Source organism: Eriocheir sinensis, chromosome 47, assembly GCF_024679095.1.
Source record: "Eriocheir sinensis breed Jianghai 21 chromosome 47, ASM2467909v1, whole genome shotgun sequence".
Classification (NCBI taxonomy): domain Eukaryota; kingdom Metazoa; phylum Arthropoda; class Malacostraca; order Decapoda; family Varunidae; genus Eriocheir; species Eriocheir sinensis.
In genome coordinates, this window is record NC_066555.1 from 691,023 (window position 1) to 711,443 (window position 20,421).

Consider the following 20,421-nt stretch of genomic DNA (forward strand, 5'->3'; position numbering starts at 1 on the left):
CTTTCCCAAGTGAGTTTCTTAATTATATTCTTAAGGGGTCAGACTTTTCCATAGATAATACTCGTACTTTCCTCAGTCAGTTTCTTAATTATATTCTTAAGGGGTCAGACTTTTCCATAGATATACTCGTACTTTCCTCAGTCAGCTTCTTAATTATATTCTTAAGGGGTCAGACTTTTCCATAGATAATACTCGTACTTTCCTCAGTCAGTTTCTTAATTATATTCTTAAGGGGTCAGACTTTTCCATAGATAATACTCGTACTTTCCTCAGTCAGTTTCTTAATTATATTCTTAAGGGGTCAGACTTTTCCATAGATAATACTCGTACTTTCCTCAGTCAGTTTCTTAATTATATTCTTAAGGGGTCAGACTTTTCCATAGATAATACTCGTACTTTCCTCAGTCAGTTTCTTAATTATATTCTTAAGGGGTCAGACTTTTCCATGCATTACATTTTTCTAAGAGTCACATTTTATACTTCTAATGGATCGAACTTTTCCACGGATAATATTTTACTAAGGGTTAAATATATCCGTCAACTTCATGCTCCCATTCCTCCTGTGGGGTTGACTTTTATGTGACATTCAACTCTTCCATGTGGGGAGCATCAAGATATCTATAACATCAACTTAATGTATACTAATGTTCTGGAGTTGACTGTTACAAGATGATTCCCGAGTTCCTGATGCAAGAGCCTATATTTTTTCATCTCATTCTCATATAAACTCTGCAAACACCTTCTTTCTTATGTAATTCCTCCTTCTACAAACACCTTTCTTATGTAATTCCTCCTTCTACAAACACCTTTCTTATGTAATTCCTCCTTCTACAAACACCTTCTTTCTTATGTAATTCCTCCTTCTACAAACACCTTCTTTCTTATGTAATTCCTCCTTCTACAAACACCTTCTTTCTTATGTAATTCCTCCTTCTACAAACACCTTCTTTCTTATGTAATTCCTCCTTCTACAAACACCTTTCTTATGTAATTCCTCCTTCTACAAACACCTTTCTTATGTAATTCCTCCTTCGACAAATACCTTTCTTATGTAATTCCTCCTTCTACAAACACCTTTCTTATGTAATTCCTCCTTCAACAAACACCTTTCTTATGTAATTCCTCCTTCTACAAACACCTTTCTTATGTAATTCCTCCTTCTACAAACACCTTTCTTATGTAATTCCTCCTTCTACAAACACCTTTCTTATGTAATTCCTCCTTCTACAAACACCTTTCTTATGTAATTCCTCCTTCTACAAACACCTTCTTTGTTATGTAATTCCTCCTTCTACAAACACCTTCTTTCCTATGTAATTCCTCCTTCTACAAACACCTTTCTTATGTAATTCCTCCTTCTACAAACACCTTCTTTGTTATGTAATTCCTCCTTCTACAAACACCTTCTTTCCTATGTAATTCCTTCTTCTACAAACACCTTCTCTCTTATGTAATTCCTCCTTCCTATGACTTAAAACTCTTTCAAAACATCTATAGCATGAACTCAATGTACACTAGACTTCAGAGGCTATTCATTCTTTCACCTCTCTCATATAAATTCTGGGAACACTTTCCTCTATATTTCCTCCTTCCTCTGACTTCTCTTTCAAGACATCAATAGAACCAGCTTCATATATACTAGCCTTCAGGAATCAACCTTCACATGCTATTGACTTCCACACGAGTACATTCGGCAAGTCCCTCGGCGACGACACATACGACTAAGGCTTACTTATATACTCTTGAGGGCCGACTGTATCTCCTTAAGCAGCATAGAGGATATGACCATCTTCTCACAGTTCACCGTCACCAAGGACTCCGTGCCGCTATCCGAGAGGAACACCGACACCAGCACCAGAGCCTTGCCCGATGCTGTCTGTCCCCCGAACCTGTGAAGGAGTGGCAATGCTGTGTTAACAAGTGTAGGCTCAAGAATATGCTATAATGAGATGGTATTAAAACAGGGACTCTCTTTTGCCTGGCCAGAAGGAGAGTGAGGAGGAGGACGAAAGGAGATAGAAAGTAGAATATAATGATCGAGAGAGAGGATGAGCAAGAGGAGAGGATAAGATAGAGACAGCGGAAGGTGATGAGCAAGAAGAGGGGATCAGATAGTAAAGGAGGAAGAGGAGGAGGAGGAGATAGAGGAAGAGAAGCAGGGATCAGAGGAGTTGGTGATGATGGCACTCACTTGAGGGTGTCGGCAGCGGGGCTCTGGACTTGCAGGATGTTGGCCGTCTCGTAGATCTTGTCCACAATGGTGCTGGCCGGGGGCTGGCTGGCCGACACACCCACGGGGCCGCTTAGCTCATTCATGCCCCGCAGCTTGCTCTGAGGGAGGGAGGGAGGCAGTGAGTGATGGTAGACCAACACTGCCAGATTGCTGTACTCAGCCGCTTATATCCTGACTTCTACCCCAAAACAATCTCCAGGGCTTGAATAGCAAAACCCATCTATAGTTATCGTTAAAAGAGTTAGATCCTGATGTTTCTTGGCAAAAATCATCTACTCTTCCTTACTGACTGAGTGAGGTCAATTTTCTGCCATAAGTTGGGTATTATGTGTTTGTGCCCTAACTCATATGGTGGGATAACACAATAAGGGACTGGGAATCATCTACTCTTATTTTGAGCTGTTCGTGGATTTGTACCATAAGTTGTTGGGTATCATGTGTTTGAAGATACCCAAAACTTAACCTAACCTAACAAAATCACAATAAGTTGCCATATCTTGACTCGGAAAAATCATCTACTCTTCCTTACTGACTGAGTGAGGTCATTTTTTGTTATTTTGTGACATAAGCTGTTGCCCATTATGTGTTTGAAGATGCCCTAAACTTAACCCAACTTAACAAAACCACAAAAAGTTACCATACGTCTTGACTCAGAAAAATCATCTACTCTTCCTTCCTGAATGACTCTCTATATAACACAGTGAAGGCTTTCTTTGTTAATTTATGCTAATGGTATCTGGATATCATGTGTTTGAAAGTTATATCCAGAGATAGTGAGTTGGTCTCTTTGTTAGTGAAAGAAGCAGGTAAAGAAGACAAGTTAATCTGCCTTCCCTGGCCCTGGAGTGGGGTAGCGTGTCTAGCAATGGAGTCTTATCAATGTTTACTTATGTGGAGTTTGCCCTTTCTATTCTCGGTGCCTCATATGATGTTTTTTTTTTTTTTACAAGGAGACAAGGGCAGGCACAAAAAAAAAAACATTAATAAAAAAAAAAAAAAAGCTGCTGTTCTCCTAAAAAAAAAAAGAAGAGGTGGAGGAAGATAAGATAGAGTTTGAGAGGAGGAGTGATATACCTCCTGAAAGTGGTGAAGTATACTAATAGACTACCATTCTCCTCCTTACCTGGTTGAGGTTGAAGTCCGCCTCACTCATGGCCAGGGGGTTGAGCAGCTCCCCGACCGGCGCTGCGATGCTCAGACTGAACGTCCTCCCGCCAGCCCCCAGGTCGAAGCTCGCTGGCTGTGTCGAGTCATTGAAGTCAATCCCAAGGGTACCACAGAGGGTCGTGTCAGGCGCAATAACGGCAATTCCGGCAAACTCATGCAGGGTCATGCCGGGGGCCAGCTTCTTGGCGGCCACGCTAATGTCCCTGATCTCCTCTGTGCCGCTGTTGGTGAAGGACAGCTCGATGGAGGTCATGCGCGGGGAGTACAGGTGCGGCGAACGCGTGAACCGACATGAGACGCTGAGACCTCCACCACTGATCCTATTTAGAAGCTCCTGACTGGCCACCGGGATGAACTTGGCCGAGGCGGGCTGGATCGACGCACCAGGGGGAAGGGACGGCAACTGGGTGGATGGGGAGGGGGTGAGGAGGCCGCCCAGGGAAGGAGTGAGGAGGGGCGTGTCCATGGTCGGCGGGGAGTCTGCCAGGTCAAGGAGGAGGTCAAGGTTGCTGCGTTTGGCCCCTCCGACCTGACCCTGACCCGGTTTCCCACTCTCGGGTTTGGTCTTTTTCTTCTTCTTGGAGTCGTCCTCGGAGGTTTCGGGCGAGCTCTCCGACTCATTCTCACTCTCTGACTCGCTGGATGAGGCCGTGGATGAGTCTGAGTCCTCCGTTCCTGACGACTCGGATGATTCACGTTTCCTCAGTACATGCTTCTTCACCTCCACGGAACCCTTCTTCTTACCCTTCTCCTCCTCCTCCTCTTCCTCCTCACTCTCAGACTCCTCGTCCTCCTCCTCATCGCTGGAGCTGCTGTCCGAACTATCACTATCGCTGTCAGTGTCACTCTCGCTCTCACTCTCATCGCTGACGTCGCCGGGAGAGCTTTCGTCGGAGTAGAATGACTCAGCCTTCTTAGCCTTGGAGGTGTTGCGGGATTGGTAGGCAGGCCGGTGGTGGTTCTCCGGGGTGACGACAACCGGCAACTCCACGCAACGCAGGCTGGGGTCTGGCGCCTCCATGGGGAAGTCCGGGAGGTCCTGGTACCCTGTGGCGCGGGCGTTGATGAGGTGCGACAGTGTGCTCAGCTGAAACTGGTCCCGGTCTGTGTGGGGGAGGAATGGAGGGTGTGTGAGGGAGGGAAGCAGAGAATGTGATAAAGAGAGTGAGGGATAGAGACAGATGAACAGAGAAAGTGGAGAATATGAGGTGTGTGAGGGAGGGAAGCAGAGAATGTGATAAAGAGAGTGAGGGATAGAGACAGATGAACAGAGAAAGTGGAGAGAATATGTAAGAGAAAAAAAAGATTGAGAATGTTCCTGTTTGTTGGAGGGAGGCTGGGAGGGTGTGTGAGGGAGGGAAGCAGAGAATGTGATAAAGTAAGTGAGAGAGAGATGAACAGAGAAAATGGAGAGGATATAAAGGAGAAAGAAAAGATTGAGAATGTTCCTGTTTGTCAGAGGGAGGCTGGGAGGGTGTGTGAGGGAGGGAAGCAGAGAATATGATAAAGAGAGGGAGGGGTAGAGACAGATGAACAGAGAAAGTGGAGAGGATATGAAGGAGAAAGAAAAGATCGAGAATGTTCCTGTTTGTCGGAGGGAGGCTGGGAGGGTGTGTGAGGGAGGGAAGCAGAGAAAGTGGAGAGAATATGAAGGAGAAAGAAAAGACCAAGAATGTTCCTGTTTGTCGGAGGGAGGCAGAGAGGGTGTGTGAGGGAGGAAGCGTAAAAAAAAAGATTGAGAATGTTCCTGTTTGTCGGAGGGAGGCAGAGAGGGTGTGTGAGGGAGGGAAGCAGAGAAAGTGGAGAGAATATGCAAGAGAAAAAAAAGATTGAGAATGTTCCTGTTTGTCGGAGGGAGGCTGGGAGGGTGTGTGAGGGAGGGAAGCAGAGAATGTGATAGAGTAAGTGAGAGAGAGATGAACAGAGAAAGTGGAGAGGATATGTAGGAGAAAAAAGATCGAAATGTTCCTGTTTGTCAGAGGGAGGCAGGGAGGGATGTGTGTGTGTGTGTGTGTGTGTGAGAGAGAGAACACAGCAATGACAGAAATATAAATGGAGAACATATGCAAGAAAAATGACAATGTTTAAGAAAGAGACCATAACTGTGATATTGGGTAGACGTGTGTGTGACATAAAAAAATCTCTCCACCTCCTCCTCCTCCACCCCCAGTCCTCACCCTTGAAGCTGCTCTGCTGGACGGGCGGAGGCTTGGTGGCGAGGAATATCTTCTTAGCGTGCCTGGCGAGCTTGTTGTCCTCGTGTCCCTGGGAGGGGAAGACGAGGGCGCGGGTGAGGCGGGCGCGATCACGGATGTCGTAGTTGGTGTCGTACTTGGCCAGGTTGTAGACATACTGACAGAGGAGGCGAGTCTGCTTGGGGTTGGTGAGGTAGAGCTTGGTGGCGAGTGTCAGGATCTGGAGTTTGACGATGTCGTCCTGGAGTGGTGGAAATGGTTGGTGGTTAGGGTGGTGGTGGTGGTGAGGGAGATGATGGTTGTTGGTGGTGGTGATGAGAGGGTTGGTTGTTGTTGTTGGTGGTGGTGGAGGTTAGGGAGATGATGGTTGTTGGTGGTGGTGATGAGATGGTTGGTTGTTGTTGTTGGTGGTGGTGGAGGTGAGGGAGATGATGGTTGTTGGTGGTGGTGATGAGAAGGTTGGTTGTTGTTGTTGGTGGTGGTGGTGGTGAAGATGGTTGCTGTTGGTGGTTGTGGTGGAGGTGAGGGAAGTGATGGTGGTGATCGGTGAGGGTGTGGAGAAGCAGAAAAAGAAAGGAGGGAAAAGCTGAAAAAGAGAATGAATGGAAAAACAGATGAGGAAAAAAAGCAGGAAAACAAGAGGAAGAGGAAAGCAGAAAAAGAAAACTAAGTAAAATGGGGAAAAGAAAAGAGAAATAAGCAGAAAAAAGATAAAAAGAAATACAGGAAAAGAGAAAATGAGATAAAAAAAGCAAACTAAGGAAAATTATAAGAAAGACAAGAGAGGAGCAAAAATAACCAAGGATATGAAGTAAAAAAGGAACATAAAAAAAGGATATATGAAAAAGAGGAAAGCGGAGGAGGAAAAGGCAGAAATAAAATATGAAAAGAATGAAAAAAGAAACAAAGGAAAATATGAAAAGACTGAAAAATGAGAAAAAAAAGGAAAATATGAAAAGAATGAAAAGGAAAATAAAAGAAAAATACAAAGGGAATGAAAAGGGGCAAAAAAAACTAGGAGAAAAAGTGAGAAAAAAAGGAAAATATGAAAAGACTGAAAAATGAGAAAAAAAGGAAAATATGAAAAGAATGAAAAGGAAAATAAAAGAAAAATACAAAAGGAATGAAAACGGGCAAAAAAAAACGAGGAGAAAAAATGAGAAAAAAAGGAAAATATGAAAAGACTGAAAAAGGGAAAAAAAATGAGAGAAAAAAAAAAATCACCCACCTCCGCCGTGAAGGTCTTTGCCATCTTCCTGAGCACGTCCGGGGCGATCTTGGGCACCTTGTCGCAGTACTCGCCGAGGAGCCACAGGATGCTGGCGCGGGCCATGGGGATCTTGATCTTGTCCATGAGGCGCGCCATGTGTCGGATGATGTCCTTGTGGCCCACCGTCTCGCTCTGAAGCAGTTTGCGGATCACCACCACGCTCTCGCCCACCACCGACTCTGTGAGGAAGGGGTGGTGGGTGGTGGTGAGGGTAGTGAGGTAGGTGGTGATGGTGGTTGTGGGTGGTGGTGGTGAGGTTGGTGATGGTGGTGATGAGGAAGGTGATGAGGAAGGTGAGGTTGGTGAGGATGATGATAATGGTGGTGAGGGTAATGATGGTAGTTGTGATGGTGAGGGTGGTGATGGTAGTGATAAGGGTGATGATGATGGTGGTGGTGATGGTGGTTAAGAAGGTAAGTAGGTATCTGAGTTCCTTACTAATCCGCTAATCATCCTTTCCACTCACCAATCTTTTTTTTACACATTAGCAGCTCAAGGGCAAAAATAAATAGCAAACAAGCCTGCTAGCGCTGACCCTATAAAAGAAAGGAGAGAGAGAGTGACCCAAAGAGAGGTCAGTTTCAAATGAAGAGGTGTCTTGATACTCTCTCTCTTTCCATCTATCAATCTATTTCTTTACTAAGCTGCTTATTACTCTGCTTACTTTCTTCTCTATCCATCTTTCTTCCTATTTATCAACTTATCTCTCTATCTATCTGTCAACCTATCTATAGATCTATCTTCGTTTCAATCAATCTTTCCTTCAGTCAATCCATCTATCTACTTCTATAGTTCGCCCCAAAAGCAGACACGTTTTTATTACCATGCTCTTCAAGTTAAAGGATTTACACTCAGCAGCATAACACCATTCTTGCCCAAATAAACTCTCTATAACATTCCTATAATTCCAACCTGAGTCTGGGTATCCATCATTCAGACCCAGCTACACTTTCTATAACCTTCACACGATCCCCAGGCTTTATATGAGATCACACACATGCCAGACTCAACAAAACTTATACAGCAAAGACTAAACCTATAGAGCATGAGCATCCTGTAACACCACAAAGGCCTGTTAGTGAGTCAAGCGTCGAGTCACACCACCAGGAGGCCGACTCACCATCCCGGTTGGACAGGAGGCTGACGAGGCCGCTGAGGCAGGTGTCCGTTACCTCGCGGATGTTGGATGCACACCTGAGGAGGGAGGGAAGGTGAGGAGTGAGAGAGTAGGAGAGAGAGAATGTATATATGTATAGTAAAAGTGCAATGTTATGTATTCATTCATTCATTTTTTCTATGTTTTCGAGGTTTTGTAATGTAGAAAATATATATTTCTAGGTCACTTCTTAACCCAGTAGCAGCGACGGGCCAAATTTGTGGCTTTACCGTGTAGCAGCGACGGCCCAAATTTGTGGCTTTACCGTGTAGCAGCGACGGCCCAAATTTGTGGCTTTACCGTGTAGCAGCGACGGGCCAAATTTGTGGCTTTACCGTGTAGCAGCGACGGGCCAAATTTGTGGCTTTACCATGTAGCAGCAACGGGCCAAATTTGTGGCTTTACCGTGTAGCAGCGACGGGCCAAATTTGTGGCTTTACCGTGTAGCAGCGACGGGCCAAATTTGTGGCTTTACCGTGTAGCAGCAACGGGCCAAATTTGTGCCATGATATAACCCCCCCAAAATAGATGATGCATAAACTGATCATAAATGCTTTGATATATATTATGAAATGGTTTGCGTGAATGATGATTTTTTCTCATTTTTCTAGCTTAGAGGGACCATTAAGAAACATGATCCTGCTGCTACCAGGTTAATGATTCTTTATATGTTTCGTTATTTTGGTCTTAAGCTGCTGCCATACACACACACACACACACACACACACAATAAAAAAAATAAATAAATAAATAAATAAATAAAATAAATAAAATCATCATCATCATCATTTAACATCCATTTATTCCCTATGGTGGGGTTGGACGGGATATGAGCCTCCTCCACTGTTGCCGATCCATAGACATTTCTTCCGTGATGTTCAGCCTCCTCAAAAAATAAAATAAATAAATAAGATAAACTAAAACTCCGGCCCTCACCTGCCGATGGCCTGGATGGTGGCCGCCACAAACTCCTTGTCCGAGGAGCCGATGTAGGTCTGGAACTCCCGCAGGATGACGGCGATGTTGGTGTCCGTGGCAAGGTTGGTCAGCACCTGCGGCGGGGCATTGGAGGGGAGAGTACAGGTGATGGTTAATGTGCGCTTTTTTTTTTCTTCTTTTTTTTTTACAGCAGAGGAGACATTGCAAGGGCGTAAAACAGAAAAAGAAAACAATAATATAAAAAAGCCCGCTACTTACTGCTCCTGCCTGGCTTGTATTGCTTCATTCCTTTGTCTGTTTGTGTTGGCAAATATTTCTTGTTATATTTGTGACTTTTTTTTTTTTTCTTTTTTTTTTTTACAGCAGAGGAGACATTGCAAGGGCGTAAAACAGAAAAAGAAAACAATAATATAAAAAAAGCCCGCTACTTACTGCTCCTGCCTGGCTTGTATTGCTTCATTCCTTTGTCTGTTTGTGTTGGCAAATATTTCTTGTTATATATATGACTGACAACAAATGACATTATGTACTATTGTTTGGTTTTCCCTCCTTCCACTTTTTTTTTTTTTTTTTTACAGCAAAGGAGTCAGTTCAAGGGCATAAAAAAAAGGAAACAATGAAAAAAAAAAAAGACCGCTCCTTCCTCTTTAATTTCTTCTTTTTTTCTTACGATTTTTCTTCTTCCAAACCCAAAACTCCACATCCATATCCACACACATGTATTCAGCACCCATATTCATACCCACTCACCCATCCATACACCCACACACCCACACTCACCATTTATACCCACACCCACATTCAGCACCAACACTCACACCCACCCACACACACACACTAACTCCACACCCATGCCCACACACATGTATTCAGCACCCATATTCATACCCACCCACCTTGCACACCCACAGCATTCATACCCACTCCCACATTCAGCGTCTATACTCACACCCACACACCCACATACACTCAGCACCCACCTCCAGCTTGAGAGACTTGATGTGCGTTGGGTCGCTGGAACGCACGAAGAAGCTCTTAAGGTAGGGCTCAAACATGTCCTGTGGCGAGGAGAAACAACACCCAAGATTACACACAGCAGTACACCCGAGACGTTCACAGAGACACACTTCCTCTCATCATTCAACAAGAAACTATTTACATACATACAAAGGGATTGCTATGGATAATTCCTCGCTCAAACAGTTCTCTTATCATTCAACAAGAAGCTATTTACATACTTACAAGGGGAGTGCTATAGATATGTGTTACTTAGGAGAGGTGAGAGGTGGGGAAATACAACACTGAGACACACACACATACATACGCACACACACCAAATAACCCTTTCCGAGCACACATACACACCTATGCACATACATACACACACACACACACACAAACAGATGAGAATAACAGTACCACAACAACCCCAGTTTACAAGTCCACAGCAAGGCTCACGGCAACATTTAGTACCACGAATTTTACTTTTTAGTTTTTTAATCTCACTGCCGTTCTTTCCTCCTTTTCCAGAACCTCAAACTCTACACTTTTACTTTTAACTCCTTCATTATTACGATTTCAATTTCTTTCTTTCTTTTCTTTCCTACCCCTCCGCTGTTCCTCCCTTCTTTTCCTTTTCATCTAATTTCTCTCCTTTTTGTGTTTTCTCCATTCCTCCGTCTATCTCACACTACTACCAGCTCCTCACTCACTCACTCACTCACTCTTCTCTCCCTCTCCTTCTCTTATTCCTCACATTTCACACTTTTCAAAATCAATGACTTTATCCTTCCCCTGCCTCTTTTCTCCTTCCCTGCCTCTATTCAGTAACAAGTCTGGAATGCCTCGGTCTAAGTCTTCATCAGGGCGTCGGTCAGCCAATATCATCACAGCATCGTAAGTCTACCACTGGTCTAGCACAAGCCTGGTATGCCTCTATTCTGGGTTTTAATAAGTAAGGTTTCGTGGGCTTATTCTGAGGACTGCCAACTCATCCAGGCACCTCATGTACACTTTCACACGAACACACTTTATGCAACAGCCGGAACATCACCAGGTATAAGTTGTTTTACCTTACTTAGCACGCACACCTGAGTACTCACCTTCATCCTTCCAGTGTAATATTATAAGCACACTCATTTGCAACATATCATAAAGTCTAAAGGGATGGAAGTGAATGTACAAATGGCAGTTATAGCAGTTAATATTTATCATGCAAACGGTATCAAAGAGTATCTCTCATGCAAACAAAATCCTTCATGCAAACTATATATATATCATGCAAGAAGTGGTATTTTTAGCATGCAAACAATACCCTTCATGCACTATACAGCCAGCCCCTTCAGACTAGCAGAGGCAGACGGGAGAGCTTGCCAACCCACAACAACCCACATGCAACACAACCGAAGCCGAGATAAGCAACACGTACAACCAAAGTGAGTGTAAGCAACATCAACACATTAAAGACACAACACAACCCATGCAACACAACAACACAAAGCCAAGACAACCAACACATAGGGCCGCTTTCACAGTGTTTTGTTTGTTTTGAACGCTACCAATGGGCGATCGGCGACACTGGTAACGATCAAAACAAACAAGGACTGTGAAAGCGGACCATAGACGACAACACAACTGAAGCAAGGGTAAGCAACACACACACACACACACACACATATATATAGACAACACATGCAGGGGTGGGGGTGGTGAGGGTGGACCAGTGCAGGAGTGGTGGTGGTGGTGGCGTGTGGGGAACGGAACGGAGAGTCACTGAGGAGAGGTTGAGTTGGCATCTGTTAGTGTGAATGTGTGTGTGTGTGTGTGTGTATGGAAGATGTTGAAGTGTGTGTGTGTGTGTATAGAGAATGAATTTTAGAGTGTGTGTGTGTATGTGTAGAAGTGTCTGTATGAATGTATGTTTGTGTATGTGTGTGTGTGTGTGTGTGTGTGTGTATTGAGGTTGTCGAGTGTGTGTGTGTGTGTGTGTGTGTGTGTGTGTGTGTGTGTGTGTGTGTGTGTGTAGTGGTGTTCTGGCACAACTAAAATCACGTTAAGTATTGGCATCACACACAGCAACTTATAAAATACTTGTGTAGTTGTTGATTCTATATATAAACTGACATTCCCACAGGCTCTATTTGCTCAGCTGAGGAGTGGATTCATGCCTCGAAAAAAGCAGCATTCGCGTAAAAGCCATGCCCTGAGACCTGACTTAATCCTTCTATCCTATCAAACATTTACAAGAGTATGTATATAGTGTATCTAGACCACTGCACTGCTGCCATTCTGAGCTAAAAGTCCCTCATTGTAAAGCCTTTTATACGCACAGATCCTGAGTGGTAGTTTGGGCTATTTACAGACATATACTTCTGCCATTTGGAGCTAAAAGTCCCTCGTTGTAAAGCCTTTTATACGCACAGATCCTGAGTGGTAGTTTGGGCTATTTACAGACATATACTTCTGCCATTTGGAGCTAAAAGTCCCTCGTTGTAAAGCCTTTTATATGCACAGATCCTGAGTGGTAGTTCGGGCCATTTACAGACAATCTCGATACAGTGATCTTCCTGCAGTGAGATGAGGGCAAGATGCTCGTGTTCACAGCTCAAAAATGATCCTAAATACAGAAATACAATCGTCCCTCAAATAGTAAGGTTTCCAATAGTTCGGTTTTGGTTTTATGTGGATTTTCTAAGATTTTTTAGGATTTTAAAATTTCCCGACAAGCAGGAAATTTAAAAATCCTAAAAGATCCTCGATGACAATCCGTATAGAACCGAAACCGAACTATTGGAAGCCATACTATTTGAGGGATGATTGTATGAGCCCTACTGTACCCCCTCCGATCCCCTCCAGCATCTGACTTCACATTTTCTCCATTTTTTCTCGTTTTTAAGTCGAGTGATAAAGTTTGGGAGATATGGATATTTAGTTAAGGTCTTTGTGCTTAGTTTGGGTCATATGTTTTGTTGGTAATTGGATCCGTTTTTGGCAGTGATGTGTGGGAAGCAAAACTTAACCTACGTATATGAAGATAATGTTTTTGTTTTTACGGTAAAGGAAACTGCTCAAGGACAACAAAGAGGAGACAAAAGGCCCACTCATCGCTGCTCCCTCCCACAAAAGGAAACAGGAGTGGCCAAGAGAGGTCAATTTCATATGTACGAGAAGAGATACTCAACCTACATACACAGGCAGCGATATGTGAAGACCAAAACTGATCCTACATAGAGAGAGGCACTGATGGGGAGCAAAAGTGAACCAATGAATAGAGAGGCAGTGATTTGTCAAGAGTGTGTGTGGGTGCCTTCAGTCTTAGGTAGTGCCCAGTGTACCAGCCAGTTTGTGTGTGTGTATTTACCTAGTTATAGTTCTACAGGGCTTGGGCTTACGCTCGTATGGTCCCGTCTCCATATCTGTATTTGTCCAGTTTTTCCTTCAAGTTGTGCACACTCTTCGCCGATACTACATGTGTGTGTGTGTGTGTGTGTGTGTGTGTCCTGTCCTAGGGTGAGCGGTGAGTGCCAAGCCATGTCTCGTGCACTAATTTTTTGGGGGTATCGCATCATTTGACTCAATGCTGTGCTTTCGGAATCAAGTGCCATGAAATTTGTCTGAAAACACGTAAAATGACCTTGTGTTGTGTTATTTCAGTGCAAGTGCTGTGAGATTAGTGAGGACGAAACACATATATTAACTCCATGTGCTGTGGTTTCTGAATGAAGTGCATAGATTATTTTTTAGAGGGAGAGAAACACATGAATTAAAACTACGTATATGTAATTTTAACCCAGTGGGGTGAGATTATCGAGGATGAAACACACATATAAGTTAACCAAGTGCTGTGTTTTCTGAATCAAATGCATAGAAGATTATTTTTCAGAGGGAGACAAACACATGAATTAAAACTATGTATGTGTAATTTTAACCAAGTGGGGTGAGATTATCGAGAATGAAACACATATATGAATTAACCAAGTGCTGTGTTTTCTGAATCAAGTGCAGAGATTATTTTTCAGAGGAGAAGAAACACATGAATTAAAACTATGTATGTGTAATTTTAACCAAGTGGGGTGAGATTATCGAGAATGAAACACACATATAAGTTAACCAAGTGCTGTGTTTTCTGAATCAAATGCATAGAAGATTATTTTTCAGAGGGAGAGAAACACATGAATTAAAACTATGTATGTGTAATTTTAACCAAGTGGGGTGAGATTATCGGGAATGAAACACTTATGAATTAACCAAGTGCTGTGTTTCCTGAATCAAGTGCAGAGATTATTTTTCAGAGGAGAAGAAACACATGAATTAAAACTATGTATGTGTAATTTTAACCAAGTGGGGTAAGATTATCGAGAATGAAACACACATATAAGTTAACCAAGTGCTGTGTTTTCTGAATCAAGTGCTGAGATTATTTTTCAGAGGGGGAGAAACACATGAATTAAAACTATGTATGTGTAATTTTAACCAAGTGGGGTGAGATTATCGAGAATGAAACACACATATGAATTAACCAAGTGCTGTGTTTTCTGAATCAAGTGCAGAGACTATTTTTCAGAGGGGGACAAACACATGAATCATAACTAAGTATGTACCCAACACTGTTTATATAATTGCCGTGGATTCCTTCGCCTATAGAGAGGGTTGACGATCACACGAAATACATTGCCCGACTTACTGTAGTGGTTTGTGAGACTGTGACTGTGGGTTTAATACTACATCATTGCAGTTATGTATGGTGAGGTAAATACCTTATAGATGTATTGAATAGTGTTGTGATGCAAGTGTGTGTGTGTGTGTGTGTGTGTGTGTGTGTGTCGAGTCAGCAGATGCATTATTATAGTAGTAGTAGTAGTAGTAGTAGTAGTAGTAGCATTAGTGGTCTTGGTAGTAGTAGTAGTAGTAGTAAAAGTAGTAGTAGCAGTAATAGTAGCAGTAGCAATAATAGTAGTAGTAATAGTAGCAGTAACAGTAGTAGTAATGGTAGTAGCAGCAGTGTTGGTAGTACTGTCTGGGGTTCACTGCTAACAAACAGAGCCGCTCCTCTCTCTCTCTCCCCCGGGGTGTTAAGAGAAGACCTTACTGCTTACTGAGTGTGTGTGTGCAGATACAAAAAATGTCAAACTATACTTTCTTTTTCCTCCCTATATGCTTTGGCCTGGAAAAAAAAAGAAATAAAAGTATAAAAAAATGCCACAGTAGGTAATCACAAAACACATTAAAGAACTTGTTTGCTTCCAATTAAAGGCTAAAAACTGTATAGCATAAAAGTGTCTTCTCTTGCATGCCACTCACTCACGAGGCTGGACTAGACGCACACTCACACACACGCACACACACACACCACACAGACATCTCGCTTTAATCAGCTCATGCTTCTAAGGGGACTTTAGAGGCGGCCTATTTCCTAACACTGCATTGGGGGCGTCCGGAGCAGAAGGGGCGTAAGGGACAGACATTTTCCTCAAGTTTGCACTGGGAAAGACACGCTATGAATCCCAGGAAGAACAAGAAACAAGTTAGCAAGGAGAAGAGTGACCTTGTATTTGGTGTACCCTTGCAACTAATGTCTTGTTCTTCCTGGGATATGTGTGTGTAGTCTGCCTCTCCCAGTGCACACTAGAGACACTGGGACTGGAAAAGGCACTCTATACATCCCAGGAAGAACAAGAAACAAGTTGGCAAAGGGAAATGCAACCTTGTATTTAGTGTACCCTTGCAACTAATGTCTTGTTCTTCCTGGGATGTGTGTGTGTAGTCTGCCTCTCCCAGTGCAAACTAGAGACACTGGGACTGGAAAAGGCACTCTATACATCCCAGGAAGAACAAGAAACAAGTTGGCAAGGAGAAGAGTGACCTTGTATTTGGTGTACCCTTGCAACTCATATCTTGTTCTTCCTGGGATGTGTGTGTGTAGTCTGCCTCTCCCAGTGCAAATTTAGATAAACTGTCATTAAGAAAGACATGCTATACATCCCAGGAAGAACAAGAAACAAGTTGAGAAAGAGAAGAGTGACCTTGTATTTGGTGTACCCTTGCAACTAATGTCTTGTTCATCCTGGGATATGTGTGTGTAGTCTGCCTCTCCCAGTGCAAATTTAGATAAACTGTCATTAAGAAAGACATGCTATACATCCCAGGAAGAACAAGAAACAAGTTAGCAAGGAGAAGAGTGACCTTGTATTTGACGTACCCTTATAAACCCATGCAATTTATGTCTTGTTCATCCTAGGGTGTGTGTGTGTAGTCTGCTTCTCCCAGTGCAAACTAGAAAAAAATGGCTCTGTACCTAAAGGCTACTTCCCCTCCAGACACCTCATTCACTCCCTTCACTGCACAAGGTAAACATTCACCACTCATGCACGCGGTAACAGTAACAGCGCAGAATGCTTCCTTCCTGGCTCTCACTGGTTCTCACACAAGCTCAAAATTGACTATGGGCCGCTTTCACAGTCATTTTGTTTGTTTTGATCGTTACCAATGGCGGCGATCGGCGCTATAGAATTTCCACTTAAAACTGGCCGATAGGGTAGTGACGGCTGTGGGGTTAGCCTAGCCCCGCACCTTACCACACACTCTCAACACCTCTCGCTTCCTCTGCAGTCGCCACTACCCATCGGCCAGTTTCACGTGGAAAACTATAGCGTCAATCAGCTCCATTGGTAACGATCAAAACAAGCAGAACGACTGTGAAAGCGGCCCTATAACTGATGGTATGTGTTATTGCTCCTGCATATTATTGATAGTGATAAGTGTTTCCTTCCTGGCTCTCACTGGTTCTCATACAAGCTCAAAGTTAACCATAATTGATGATATTTGTCACTGCTGCTGTATATTATTGATAGTGACAAGTGTTTCCTTCCTGGCTGTCACTGGTTCTCACACAAGCTCAAAATTGACTATCACTGATGGTATTTGTTACTGCTGCTGCATATTATTGATAGTGACAAGTGTTTCCTTCCTGGCTGTCACTGGTTCTCACACAAGCTCAAAATTGACTATCACTGATGATATTTGTTACTGCTCCTGCATATTATTGATAGTGACAAGTGTTTCCTTCCTGGCTGTCACTGGTTCTCACACAAGCTCAAAATTGACTATCACTGATGGTATTTGTCACTGCTCCTGCATATTATTGATAGTGACAACTGTTTCCTATGCTCAGGCTACCATTCACTGTCCACAAAATCCGCATGAGAGCAGGTTAGCAGCACAAGTTGATGCACACGTCAGACTTGGGTGGACGGACTACTGTAAACTATTGGATGGCATGAAAGCAATGGTACAGTAGCAGCCAGCTCTCTAACACCTCCTCAGACAAACCTCATGCTCAGCTTTGTATAATCTGACTGAAAATTCGGCTGAGATCATTACTAACTCCATCTAACACAAACAGGACTATAGTAAAAATTAGTAATGGTTCGTACACAGAACACACAGACACACACACACACACAGCCAGCCAGCCACACACACAGCCAAGAGAAGAAATTAATGATAAAATGCAGCCTCTTCATCATCATATCATCATCATCAGCAGCAACACAAGTCAGTGAATCAAAGTAAGTTATGTCTAAAGCTTCCACTATCAAGAATCTCTCTCCCTCAACACAAGCCATATGGTACAGTTAGGTCAATCACTGTCAGCATACACAAGACATGGACGCACGGGGCTGGCAAAGTAGTGTTAGGGTAGCGATGCAGACTGGTCACAAGATTAGTCGGGAAAAAGGAAAGACAGTAGACAAGAAAATGATGGAAGAAAATAGATGGATTGAGAGATTTCCCTGCCAATTGACGTTACAGTAGCAATGCAGACCGTTCTCAAGATTAGTAGGAAAGGAAAAACTGTAAACAAGAAACGGGTATAAGAAATAAAATGGATTGAGAGATTTTACTGCCCACTGACGTTACGGTAGCGATGAAGATTGTACACAAGATTAGTAGATGAAGGAAAATCTGTAAACAAGAATTAGGTAACAGAAATAATATGAACTGAGTGATTTCGTTGCCAATTGATGTCATGGTAGCGATGTAGACTGTTCATAAAATTAGTAGATATGAAGGAAAAACTGTAGATGAGAAAAAAAAAGTAGATTAGTAGGAAAGAAAGTTGGAAAGTTTCGTTTAGTCGGCGCAACATCTGTGGTCATATGCCGGAGAGAAACAGAAGGGGAAGGAATTATAGGAGAAAGGAACAGATCCCAGGAGACAGGACACAACCCCCGATTAATACCCGGTACCCATTCACTGCTGGGTGGACAGGGGCGTAGGGTATCGGAAAAGCCACCCAAATTTTTCCACTCCGCCTGGGAATCGAACCCGGGCTCTCTCGGTTGTAGTAGGAAAGAAGGAAAGGCTGTAGAGAAGTTATAAATAAAAAAACAGTAATGGATTTAGTAGGAAAGTGGAATAAAACTATAGACAAAAAATAGAAAAAGAAATAGTAAAAGATTGAAAGAATTACAGAAAACTGAAGGAAGGATTTTAGTAGATCCATAACTTCTGAAAATGAGATGTTTAGGGTAACCCAGACCCCCAAAACACTTACTAACAAATACATTAATAATAAAAAAATCAAATGTAGACTCTGCAAAATGTATCCTCAACACAAAATAAAAAGGAAGGGAAAAAAATGGATTGAGAGAACTTCAGAACAACTTTTAGCTTCATAACTTCTGAAAATGAGATGTTTATTGTAACCCAGACACAAAAACTTCCTAAAAAAGTCAAAATTAGACTCTGCAAATTGTATCCCGAACACAAAATGAAAAGGAAGGGAAAAAAATGGATTGAGAGAACTTCAGAATAACTTTTAGCTTCATAACTTCTGAAAATGAGATGTTTATTGTAACCCAGACACAAAAACTTCCTAAAAAAGTCAAAATTAGACTCTGCAAATTGTATCCCTAACTCAAAATGAAAAGGAAAGGCAAAAAGAATGGATTGAGAGAACTTCAGAATAACTTTTAGCTTCATAACTTCTGAAAATGAGATGTTTATTGTAACCCAGACACAAAAACTTTCTAAAAAAATCCAAATTAGACTGCAAATTGTATCCCTAACCCAAAATGAAAAGGAAAGGCAAAAGAATGGATTGAGAACTTCAGAAGACAGGATGAACAACTTTTAGCTTCATAACTTCTGAAAATTAGATGTTTATTGTAACCCAGACACAAAAACTTTCTAAAAAAATCCAAATTAGACTGCAAATTGTATCCCTAACCCAAAATGAAAAGGAAAGGCAAAAAGAATGGATTGAGAGAACTTCAGAAGACAGGATGAACAACTTTTAGCTTCATAACTTCTGAAAATTAGATGTTTATTGTAACCCAGACACAAAAACTTTCTAAAAAATCCAAATTAGACTGCAAATTGTATCCCTAACCAAAATGAAAAGGAAAGGCAAAATAAAATGGATTGAGAATTTCAGAAGACAGGATGAACAACTTTTAGCTTCATAACTTCTGAAAATGAGATGTTTATTGTAACCCAGACACAAAAACTTCAATTAGACTCTGCAAAATGTATCCCTTACCCAAAATGAAAAGGAATGGCAAAAAGAATGGATTGAGAACTTCAGAAGACAGGACGAACAACTTTTAGCTTCATAACTTCTGAAAATTAGATGTTTATTGTAACCCAGACACAAAAACTTCCTAAGAAAATCCAAATTAGACTCTGCAAAATGTATCCCAAACCCAAAATGAAAAGGAAAGGCAAAAAGAATGGATTGAGAATTTCAGAAGACAGGATGAACAACTTTTAGCTTCATAACTTCTGAAAATGAGATGCTTATTGTAACCCAGACACAAAATAACTTGCTAACTGGTGGTGGAGGAAGATATGAAAGCTGAACATCACGGAAGAAATAGCTATGGTCCGGCAACAGTGGAGGAGGGTCATATCCCGTCCAACCCCACCATAGGGAATAAATGGAGGTTAAACGATGATGATGATAACTACTACATTAATAACAAAAGGTCAATCAAAACAAGACTTGAAAAATAACATCCCCTTAACACAAAATGAAAAGGAGATTAGAAAACGAGATGAGGATGAAAATATGACGTCTTAAAGAGTGAATAAAAAAAGATGAAAAGACATGATCCTATTGAGTCTGCAAGGAAATAAAAAAAGGAAGGTTGAGGCAAATGGAAAGAATATCAAAATCATATAATATCGAGTCTATGAGGTCTTCAAAAATATAGCAAAGACAAAATACACAATCCTATTCAATGAGTGAGGAAAGAAAAATTATATTAAGGTTAAGAGAGACAGGAGAGAATGTCAAACAGATCATAATATTTAGTCCACAAGGTCATAAAAAAATAGTAAAACAAGAGCAGAAAAACACAAAAAATACACAATCCTATTCAATATGCATGAAAAAAAATTACAAGGTTGAGATAAAAGTCTAGAATGTCACCCGTTCCTCCCCCATTCCCCCCCTTGT

General features: G+C 42.1%; 1 protein-coding gene and 1 long non-coding RNA gene across 52 annotated transcripts in view; both read right to left on the reverse strand.

Annotated features, from left to right (window-relative positions):
• Positions 1 to 169: 169 nt before the first annotated feature.
• Positions 170 to 20,421, reverse strand: part of LOC126981218 (AP-3 complex subunit beta-2-like) — a 30,014-nt gene continuing 9,762 nt past the window's right edge. Inside the window, exons 9-21 of one of the 50 annotated variants that reach the window (XM_050832069.1) lie at positions 15,098 to 15,123; positions 9,941 to 10,016; positions 8,958 to 9,073; positions 7,986 to 8,059; positions 6,824 to 7,044; positions 5,578 to 5,836; positions 3,357 to 4,504; positions 2,192 to 2,331; positions 1,439 to 1,889; positions 1,337 to 1,368; positions 1,203 to 1,269; positions 874 to 911; positions 170 to 806 (exon numbers count right to left, since the gene is read on the reverse strand). In XM_050832069.1, the coding sequence (XP_050688026.1) occupies positions 1,733 to 1,889; positions 2,192 to 2,331; positions 3,357 to 4,504; positions 5,578 to 5,836; positions 6,824 to 7,044; positions 7,986 to 8,059; positions 8,958 to 9,073; positions 9,941 to 10,016; positions 15,098 to 15,123 (2,217 nt within the window). In that variant the 3' untranslated portion in view covers positions 170 to 806; positions 874 to 911; positions 1,203 to 1,269; positions 1,337 to 1,368; positions 1,439 to 1,732. Of the gene's footprint in view, positions 1,404 to 1,438; positions 1,890 to 2,191; positions 2,332 to 3,356; positions 4,505 to 5,577; positions 5,837 to 6,823; positions 7,045 to 7,985; positions 8,060 to 8,957; positions 9,074 to 9,940; positions 10,019 to 15,097; positions 15,124 to 20,421 lie in introns of all 50 variants that reach the window. The other 49 variants (XM_050832076.1, XM_050832046.1, XM_050832039.1 and 46 more) reach the window with 49 other exon arrangements.
• Positions 15,130 to 20,409, reverse strand: LOC126981222 (uncharacterized). Of its 2 annotated transcripts, none has more exons than XR_007733819.1 (3): positions 19,192 to 20,409; positions 15,983 to 18,878; positions 15,130 to 15,822 (listed from the first exon to the last, which is right to left on the reverse strand). It is a non-coding gene; the product is annotated as an uncharacterized LOC126981222 (long non-coding RNA). The 2 variants fall into 2 exon arrangements; XR_007733820.1 differs by having other exon boundaries at positions 15,130 to 15,504; positions 15,664 to 18,878.